The 10,448-nt window shown below is 35.0% G+C and overlaps 3 protein-coding genes across 5 annotated transcripts; 2 read left to right on the top strand and 1 right to left on the bottom strand.

Moving 5' to 3' along the window:
* Nucleotides 1-3,062, bottom strand: LOC121864160 (UPF0235 protein C15orf40 homolog). Of its 2 annotated transcripts, none has more exons than XM_042363138.1 (4): nt 2,811-3,062; nt 2,109-2,226; nt 1,660-1,787; nt 1-902 (listed from the first exon to the last, which is right to left on the bottom strand). In XM_042363138.1, exons 1-4 carry the CDS (start codon nt 2,946-2,948, stop codon nt 813-815), a joined length of 474 nt encoding a protein of 157 aa, XP_042219072.1. In that variant the 5' UTR covers nt 2,949-3,062; the 3' UTR covers nt 1-812. The 2 variants fall into 2 exon arrangements, with proteins under 2 accessions (XP_042219072.1, XP_042219073.1); XM_042363139.1 differs by having other exon boundaries at nt 1,675-1,787.
* A 174-nt stretch (nt 3,063-3,236) lies between these two features.
* Nucleotides 3,237-5,853, top strand: LOC121864159 (uncharacterized protein C15orf61 homolog). Of its 2 annotated transcripts, none has more exons than XM_042363137.1 (4): nt 3,237-3,296; nt 4,088-4,272; nt 5,374-5,506; nt 5,715-5,853. In XM_042363137.1, the coding sequence occupies exons 2-4, from the start codon at nt 4,096-4,098 to the stop codon at nt 5,840-5,842; spliced, it is 438 nt and encodes a 145-aa protein (XP_042219071.1). In that variant the 5' UTR covers nt 3,237-3,296; nt 4,088-4,095; the 3' UTR covers nt 5,843-5,853. The 2 variants fall into 2 exon arrangements, with proteins under 2 accessions (XP_042219071.1, XP_042219070.1); XM_042363136.1 differs by lacking the exon at nt 3,237-3,296 and adding an exon at nt 3,605-3,839.
* Nucleotides 5,854-6,121: 268 nt separating this feature from the next.
* On the top strand, nt 6,122-9,182 carry LOC121864157 (mitochondrial mRNA pseudouridine synthase Trub2-like). The gene is made up of 6 exons (XM_042363134.1): nt 6,122-6,304; nt 6,664-6,795; nt 7,631-7,761; nt 7,969-8,091; nt 8,325-8,436; nt 8,795-9,182. Exons 1-6 carry the CDS (start codon nt 6,127-6,129, stop codon nt 9,076-9,078), a joined length of 960 nt encoding a protein of 319 aa, XP_042219068.1. The 5' UTR covers nt 6,122-6,126; the 3' UTR covers nt 9,079-9,182.
* Nucleotides 9,183-10,448: the final 1,266 nt, after the last annotated feature.

The raw sequence follows: 10,448 nt of genomic DNA, 5'->3' as shown, positions 1-10,448 counted from the left end.
TTCACTTCACTAGTTTTATGGTCTTTTCCTCCAGTTTGTTTTCCCACACAGTAATATTTATCCTCATTGAATTTGGTGTTAATTTTGGCCCAACTGTAGATTTCATTCAAGTCCCACTGCAGGTCTTGTACAGTATATATCTTGGGTGTCAATACCTTGGCTAATTCTTGTGTTGTCCACAAAGATGTTACACTGGAGAGCTCTATTTCTTCATCTCTGTCACTGCCACCATCATAAAATATCAACTATTGCATGATGATGACAGTGACTTTTCCTCTCAGGTAAAGATATAAAGAAGCTAATAGGTTGACTGATAACAAACTTTCCTGGCATCTTGCAACATTAAAACAATATTATTTGGATACAAAAGATGACTAGAGAGAGTTACAACCTTTACATTCATATGATTATAAGTCTATTTCAGCTGTAACTTTACTGAAATATCTAGGCCTACCATAAGACTCTTCAATCACGAGAATCATCAGTAACAAATATAAAACGTAATACAATATCAGGGTAAAATTTCTACATGGGAAGGCTGAATATGTGTCAACTGAGACTTAAAAACCCATATACCCAGCTATCAGACATAATTTCAATTGTTCCTGTTCACCATGATGTTTTGCTTTAAAAAAAATTAAAGCGAACCCATATAATATTCAAAACAAGATTGTGAGAGTAATCTTGGATACAGACATAAAGGATCGTACTGGTCACAAAGTACAGTACTAAAAAAATCAGATAAGTTTAATGTAGCAGACAGAATAAAACAGTACTGTATATCATCTTCCTTAGGACATAATCATATCATCTTATTTCGGACATAAACCTCTCAGAATCTTGTCAACATCATCTACAGTTGTGCCGCTCACTGTTACGGTTTTCTGTCTTGAGCGCGATCCCTGTGGGGAGAAAAATATTAGTGGTTAGTGAATAAATTTAAGGTTATTAACAGAAAGCAACAAAATATATAATTATACCTGTACAGTATATGAGCCTTCAATTTAAATTATTTGATAAGCTATTAAGAAAAAATGTGAGAATCAAAGAATTTAAGGTACAGTGAGTCTTCTATTTACTGTATGTCACAGATGGATCCTAAAAAAAACAAAAAAAAAAACATGCAATTAGGAGAAATTATATAAATTTGTATTTATAAATATTTAATTACAGTGATGTACCAAAACAGATATTTTACAGTACATGTGCTGTATTATACTACACATACAGTACATTCTGTACATAAACACATACAGTACATTCTGTACATAAACACATACACATATTTTTTTTGTCTTTATAACCTATAATAATAATAAGTAAAATCAGATTTTATGGTACCATTACCATCTGTTTCTTCATCACAGACACACTGTAATCTGTAGGTACTTCTTTAACCCCTTCACTATGGGATGCCACTTTTAATATTTTATTTGGCTAACCAGATTTTATTCATTACTGAGAGATCCCCCATACAAAAGGGGTTAAAAGTAAACTCATATGATTTAAACTCAATATTGCAGAGATGTATAACTTCTATCAATTTAAATCAACCTGTTTAAAATATATTCAGTCTTTGGCAACACACAAGAAGAAAAGATTTGATAAGTCACCTGTCCGTACTCTCCCTGAGCTATTTATTTAAAAAAAATAACTCACCCTTTCTAAGCTTACGTCACTCTTGCGAACTCCAATTGAAGAAGCTAAAAACTTCACTAACTCTGCATTGGCTTCTCCATCTGTGGGTGGTGCAGCAATCTGAACTCCTACACCCTCAGGGCTTACGTCTGTGAAAAGATAGTATATGTTACTGTACAATTATTCCAACGTTGTGAGCCACCAAGAGCTGGCCCGAAAAATTATGTCAATACTATAAAACTATCTGTAATGACAGCCACCACCATTAGAGCATCCGTCTTCACATCTCCAGGTACTAATGACCCAACAGGAATACTTAAAACATTTACTTATGTATTTGACTGTGATTTTTCTGTATTATTAGTGAAACTCCTACCAGCTTTTTGTATTAAAAACTCCTGATGTAAAGTATGTGAAATACACCAAGTTACAATATCTAATCATAATACAATACTGTATTCTACACTTACCAGTAATTCCATTATCCTTGGCTCCTGGTTTAGCCAAGATCCGTATAACAACATTACCAGATTTGTTACAAGTAATAGGGCCTTCTACTTTGCCAGCTTCACTTGATCCAGCTGCTGCCTGAAATAATGTATAGAGAATAATATATAAAATAATGCTCTTTATTATTTATGCATGCATAACTTTTCCCACTACAGTTTACATTACAGCAGTCTAAATCAAGAGTAAATAGTCTCTTCCTTCATTCACTGCCAATACATTAGTTGTCTAACTCGTGCATCAGGAGGCTGCCGCCACTTCCCTCCCTTACTGTTCTTGGCCTTAGTCATTTATGCTACTCCATAATTTAATAATAAATACTCACAAAGACTGTAGGGTAATAGCCATATAGTTCACTGTATTAGAGATAAAAATAATAATAAAATCAACTTTTTACATCCTGAGAACTGTCTGCCTCATACACGGCTGTTTTATAGTATATTACACGATGGAGAAGGGTGGCAAAAGTTTAATTACGGAAGACTGAATGAAGACATTACATACGGTATACTGTACACAAGACCTATATAAATCCCATGCTACAACTGAAAACATCATTCAGTATAAATATTTAAAAAATTACATAAGCTTACATACTCTTACTAACAGAGAGCCACATATAATAAATTACAAAACTCACATCACAAAAAAAAAATATTACGAACCTTTTCCTTGGGGTCATTTCCTTTCGTTTTCTTCTTTCCCATAATTGGACTTCTCCAGGAGGCTGTATTAATATGAAAAAAATTACATACCAAAAGAGGTCTGTAAGATTGAGTAACTCCTAGATTCCTTGCTAACATGGATCTATCTTCATTGTCATTTATCAGTTCTATATATACTTCTTGTGTGTATGGGAGAGGATTTGTTGTTCATCTTAGCAGCAACCACCCTCCTCTGTCCTGTGTTATTGTTTACGTCGGTTATCATCTGAGACTCGACCAAATATATTAAGACAACATTTTACATACCAATATTTAGTTTTTATTTGATAATTTTTATTAAATAATTCTAAAAAATAAAAAATATGCAATATGACTAATAATAATTATGATAAAGCCAAACAAACACCTTCGTTGAGAATATATTCGAATACATATCACATTGGAGTGAATGATGTAGTGACCCAGAGTGGTGGCTCGTGTGGTAGTGTAAGTTGTGTTTTGATTTGACTTTAATATTTAGTCAAGATTTATATAATACAAGCTTACATATACTGTTTAGACATTTACCAAGGATAACACATAAAGTACTATAGTGATACTTGTATACAATGTGGTTCTCGTTCTTTCCAAGGTGACCAAGGCACAGCTGAAAATATAACGAAGTTCTCAAATTGATCCTTTTCAGATCACAAAATGTTTTTGATTGTTATATTTATTGATTCATGAAAAAAATGAGGGAAGTTTCAATATATTTCAGAATGGCAAGGGACTGTAAAGAAGAGTGGCAACCACGGAAACTACAGTACTAACAAAATTAGCCTTAACTAGATTTTTCTAGTGTTTTTCATGGTGTTTCAATCAAATCTGATATTCATTTTCGTCGAAGATGGTCTGTTATGGAAATATGACCAACAATTTTGATTGCACAAAGTGGGCAGGGCTTTGAAGTAGAGAGAAATCGTGGAGAAGACCAAACCTAACCTTACCTTGATTATCAGTTGTTGGAGGATAAAGTGATGCTGCTTGCAGGTACTTGTCAAACCAAGTGTCTTTAAAAGTTAAAATCGAATTTCATGACCAATCCCTCATGTGTTGTGTTACCAGTTTAACATGTACGATGTAGGTATGGTAATTACAATTTGTACAGTGGTTTGATTTCTGCAGATATACACTGTACTTTCTCCTCTCAGATATTTCATGTTTCTGCTGAGCAATATGGGCTCTTTTGGGCCACTTGTTTTGTCCTGTAAATGCTAACAAAAACATTTATCTTACAGTGGATCCCATGCATGTAAGCCAGAGCCTGAGGGTGTGGAAGAGTATAAAACAGGTGAAGCCTGCAGCATCTCTGGTGCTGACCACTCACTTGAGGCAAAGACAGTTACCACACTGGACGTCATATTTTGTAAAGTACAAAGATGTTACCAGTGATCAAAGAGGATACTCACACTTTAACTGGGAGGTAAGATTAGGAAAATGGCTTTAATTTTATTTTATTTTATTGGTGATGAGGAACAGGTGGCTACGGAACAAGGTGTTGCTATTATCCTCATTTAATATAAATTTTTTTATTTATATCTTCCAAAATATGCTAGTACAGAACTTAGAGAGAAAAAATGCTTATTGCTTTTTCAAGAGAATTAATATTTAAACCTGGCTTAAAAATTTTAGCTAAATAAGAATTGCTCGCAACTAACATCAAGCAAGGGCCAAGCATGTTAAAGGTTGGCTCTTATTTAATGTGCTTAAAAATAAAATTTATCAGATATTTCATTAGATTAGAATGAAATTTGTATTCTATTTGGACTGCTATCTGTTGGGATATCTGTTAGCATTTTTGATATTGTTGTAATCCAATTATAACCCAGAGACTTTCTGTACAATACTCAATTAATTAAACATTTAGTGATATACTATATTGGTTTATTGAGTTAGTACAGTATATGTCTTTTGTATTTAGTTGGGTTAGTTTTGGTTGAGGAAGGTGTGTGAAAATCAGCCCCCAGTCATTCATCCTCGAATTATAACTCCAATTCTGTGAGAACATCGCCTTTGCTTTAAAAAGTAGTTCACTGGGCAACACTTGTAGGACACATCCCTTACTTATAGCGAGGACTATTTGTAATTTACTTAATACTTCAGTGTATTTTGAAAGTCACAGGTGTTTGCATTTCTTTATTGTACAGTGGGTGAAATCTTAGCAAAATTGGGGTTTTGTGAGGTGCTTAGAACCTAACCCCCTTAATTACATTACTCCAAAGGGGAAATAGCTTTTGGCTTTCAAACAATGAGCTGATCCTTCACTCCCCAAACCATTCATGACCCGAGGTGTTCCTGTTCCTGTATGAATTATCAGTAATGTAAATTAGTGAGATTCAAGTTAAAAATGTTTCACTATAAAAAACTTTGAAAGATTGTGTGGAATTAATGAAGTCTGGCAAACTACTGGATGGCACTGTAGTGTAATGTGAAGCAAATGGTATTTCTTTGGGCTTTTAATTTAAATTCACATGCTGGTAGTCTGTTTAATACTAATGCATGTTAATTATGTTTTTCTTTACAGGTTGATGGGGTCAACTACCACATATTAAGAACAGGGTGTTGGCCATACATCAAGTACCATTGCTCAAAGAGGCCATACGAAGATCTCTCAGTAGACGATAGATTTTTCCGTGTCATAAAAGTTATTAATCTAGGTGGGTGTTCAAAGGTGCTTTTATTATTGTGTCTTATTGTAAATGCATCAGGAATTGGCTATAAATGATCTTGTTACTCTTCAAGAGAGGATTTTCACGGTTAAATTTCATGGGTAAATTTTAATACAGTTTTTGGTAATAATTCATGTTTTAGTTTCAGGTTTAATATTCTATGATTTATTGAAAACAAATTGACTCTATTCAACAGGTATTCCCTGCTTAGCATATGGGTGTGCTGCCTCCATGCTTATCAGCTGTCAAGAGGAGATACACACACCCCATGGCCCAGTTACAATATATTTCCTTTATGAAGAGGACAGAAATGCCATGCATTAATTAGTGGTGACTTTATGTTGTTTTGTGATAAATAATGAACTGGATATTTATTTGCTGAAATTGCAAATTCATCTGTACTGAAATATACAGTACTGTATATTACAACAATATGGTTGGAAATCTGATATACAGTATACGTAAGTCAGTAATACTTCCTTTAACACTTAAGTAAAAGGACCTTCTTTTTTAAAATGTTCCAAGGTCAAAACAATTTTTCACATAAACAAAACAAGTGAAGCCAAGTTTTAATTGCTCGTTAAATCTGCAGAAATATATTTTAAAGCATGACAAAGCTTGTTCATTATGCTCCAGAAGCATGGAATGTGCTTCGGGGTGTGTTTTGTGTATACAAGCCGGCAGACATGACAATTGGCTTTCTGAGGCGTGTTGTAATAAGTAACCTCTGCCGGGACCTGAGTGTGTTAAAACCTCGACCAGCAACTCCATTTGTATCTATTGAAGGTTTGTAAATATATTGTTTAAGTACTATATTAGGTTATGTTGAAAATAATAATACCCAGTAATGGAAATGAACTTAAAGCTGTTACCGGTATGTTAATTACTGGTAAATGATCAACTTCCAACACCTCTCAGGTCTTGTCTGCCTTTTACATACATGACCATTTTCTTAAGCCCCTGACTATAAATTAGTGATTGATCATGGCATCGCATTTTATGTTCAGGGGTGAACAATTTGTTTATACCACACTTGTACCTTCCTCCCAGAGTTAAGGGGTTGGAGCTGGCGTGGCTGAGTAGATATGTTTGTTTTTACAGTACAATAATTAACAAAAAGTGATTTGATACCCTACTGTGCACAGGTAGTGTTGGTGAGAGTCTGGTGGTTAGAAAGAAGAGGAACTTTGCTGACGATCCACTGGTACTTGGCCCAAGGTATCAACCACAAGACATCAAACTGTCTTGGGCTCTTCATGTGGATAAAAATATTTCAGGTAAAAGAAAGTGGATTGATCTTTTCAAGTTCCCTTTTTTATTAATTGGAGAAGGACAGAAACTTCACTCATGAGTGATTGTCCTTCACTAACAGATGGCACCTGTGTAGCCCACTGACCAACACCTAAAGGGAGAGTCATGCCAATTCAATTCAAGAGTGAGGTTTACAATATGGCGATTGGTAACAGTATTCCAGGAAAATGTTGGAAATTTAAGCTTACACATTAAAACGTGATGTCGTCTGGTTATATGGTGGTGGTAGAGTAACTTTAGGAGAACTTGAGCAAGTAGTGGTTTCTATATACAGAACAGTTCACACTGCTAGGTTTGCAATGTGACGGTGCCTAATGCAGAATTGGTGTAAAATTCCCTACATGAGGTGTTGCTGTTAACAAGATACAGGAATTTTTTTTATCATGCTTTGATTTTCCTTTGCCTCTCTCTATCCTCCAACATCAAATTGTTGCCTCTTTTCCATCATTAGGAAATTTTTTGCTCTTCAAAATATTTCTTTGAGGTGCATATTGTCTCTCATATATCCATTAATTCTTTCTTTCCTATGTACTGTACTTTTGTTAACCTACAGTGATTAATTTTTCTCTCTTACCAATAAATTCACTGCTTAACGTCTTTCTTGGCTCCTCAACCTGCTTTTGTATACCTAGAACCAACTTCTTTAACACCAGTTCTGCTCTATTTCCTTATGAAGAGAATGTACTAATAAGGCTATCAGAGGAAGGTAGGGTGAGAAATGTTTATTTGATACTGTCCACCTGATTTTCATACTATTTGTTGTAAGATGAAACAAAATTGACAAATTGATTTGATCTGCAGGTGTATGTGTACTTGGGCTCAACTCTGGCAATAAAGGAACTCACGTTGTGAGAGATGGAAGATTAATTCGAACGTATACAGTTTCTGGTCAGTTTGGACGATCCACTGACACGCATTTTCATGATGGCAAGGTGAGTTAAAGTTATTATGAATTGTTTACGTTATTCCATTTTGTTTTGGGGAAAAATATAAACCCAATACCTCAATACTTTATTGTGAAAACAGATTGATAACTAGAAGTGTAAAGAAAGATGATTCTCATTTTGAATTATTTTTTTTAACAACTAGTTCAGAGTAAAATTGTGCACCACTTATTTTGTCTCCATTTGTATGTGTAGGTGGTAGAGAAGTCGAGATATACTCATGTGACGAGGGGCAAGTTGCTGAGGGCACTCATGACCATCCAATCATCCCATCAGCAAAGTGCAGTTAACTTCCTGGGTCTAGATCCCCAGTCACAGGTCAGGTTTGAAAAGTTCTTCTTTGCCTATGAATGAAAGATTGATTTTGAGATTGAATTTTATGGCTGTGCAGGTTATGTTTTGTATTACTCACCTGAGGGATATTGTTATCTACCAGAATGCATTAATTCACTAACAAAAGATATTATAAAGAGTTAATGAATTATGAATTTTATTTACTATATTGTGCACATTTGTACTGTTTACTTTTTCCTTTACATTTGGAATGACAGGCGGCCTACGATGCTCTGTCCTCCGATGGACTGGTAAGACCGGGCAGTAAGTCACCGCCTATGATATATGGTCTTAGTATTGTTGACTTCAATCCACCTGATTTTATACTTGGTAAGTCTACATATATTTATCATTACCAACCAAATGTATGAATTGAAAACCCAAATTAGACCTCTTGACATTTCTGGATGGAACTAATACTTTAGTTTAATTGCTTTATATCATCCTGTCATAACCAGGCAGTGAGACTTACCTTTACAACCATCACACTAACTTGTTAAGAGTAAAGTTAGACAGTAGGTGGGTTGTGGAACTTGTAAAGTAGTTCAGTGATAGATTTAATGACTCCTACTCGGATCCACGCGGTGAAAATTAGCATGGATGCTAAAAAAACATTATATACATTGTGTGTATAAGTACCATAATAAGATAGCATTCTTGAGACCTTAGACAGTCTTCTTTTTTTCAGAGGTTGCGTGCATCAATGAAACTGGTGTTTTTCTTAAAATTCTGGTTCACGATATTGGGCTTAAACTCAAAACCTCAGCAGTATGTACACAGATGCGTTGTATCCGCCATGGACCGTGGACGCTTGACCATGCACTGCTTCGTAAACACTGGACTTTAGAACATATAATCAATAATATTGGTGTTTGTCATCCCATGGTTAAGACAATAACACCACGGACACCCAGTCTGATGAGTATTGATAAGGTAAATTCTGAAAATTCATGTACCGGTAGTGAGAAGTGAAATCAATTGAGTAGTTATATTCCCAATTGTGAATTACTACAAAACCTTGTAGATAGATTTTGTGTACATAATATTTGTAATTAAATTGGTTTCTGTATACAGTAGTTTGTATTTATTTATCACAATTTTTTTTATTTGCCACTGGTGTAAATTAAGGAAAAAATGGTAAGGTATTTTCACCATGTTTTTTACACTTTTATGAAGTTTTCCTCTTCTTATGCATACTCCTTACTGCTTCTGTAGCCCCTTTATTAACAACTTTACAGTTTGATCAACGACTTTTTATAACCAGTAAGGCTTTGTGTTGAAAACTTAGACCATAGGGCCCCAAGTTGAACTTGGAATCCACAAGTCAAATAAATTGCAAAATTAAGAGTATCCCTTGACCTTTATACCAGGGTCATCATTGTCAAAATTTTATGGTAATTTTCCATACTTGTGAGGGCTAGCTGTAATTTCCTAATGGCAACTCTCCAGTCTGATGCTTACCCTTGAGGAAGGCAGGACTAGTCCTCAATTTAGGATTTAGTGGTCTCGACTACATCACTGCCATCCAGTACAGGTATTTGGATCTCAAGCAGATGTAATGAACATGAATAAACATGACTATAGTTCAGGCCCATTTGGATTAGTTTACCACATGCCATTTAGCTCCTAAACCCCTTTGCTATGAGGAAGCCACTTTTAATATTTTATTTGGTTAGTACCTGACGATTTTATTCGGCTCCAAGAGGGCCTTGTACACAAGGGGTCAGTAGACTATGTCCACTAACTCCTTCAATATGGGAATGCCACTTTAGTATTTTATTTGGCTAAATGCCATACAATTTTTTTCAGCTCAGAGGTGACCTCATACTCAGGGGCATAATCTTTATTTGCCTAATGGCCACCCATTAGACTACAGTACTTAACCTGTACTTGGTTGGGTTATGGAATGTTAAATGTTATCCCGTTTGGTGAAAAATTATTATTTGGAGGGGGCTTAGAAGGTGCAGTTTGGTGTATAAAATCTGAGAAAACAAATTTTGGCTGTACTCACTATTTTGAAGCTCCCGCGCCAGAGTTATGACGAGTGTAGCTTGTGGTTGCGTGATGTAATATTATAATTACATTATGCCACATTGAGTCATGTTTTCTACTCCTGGACTTGTATTTTCACTGTTCCCCTCACATAATTTGATCACTTTTATACAGTACTGTATGTCTAATTTATTCATAACAGTGATAAGTATATCAGTTATACAAGTTTATTGCTTCACACTAAACATTGCTTACATTATGAACTGGCAACAACACGTCTTACTATCTACATTATTACTACTCACACACACATGTGACCCTGCAAACTTATATATCTTTTTCTTTTCACC

Source organism: Homarus americanus, unplaced genomic scaffold (genome assembly GCF_018991925.1).
Source record: "Homarus americanus isolate GMGI-L3 unplaced genomic scaffold, GMGI_Hamer_2.0 scaffold26351, whole genome shotgun sequence".
NCBI lineage: Eukaryota > Metazoa > Arthropoda > Malacostraca > Decapoda > Nephropidae > Homarus > Homarus americanus.
The sequence above is the reverse complement of the archived record's forward strand: the minus strand, read 5'-3'. Positions and strand labels throughout refer to the sequence as shown.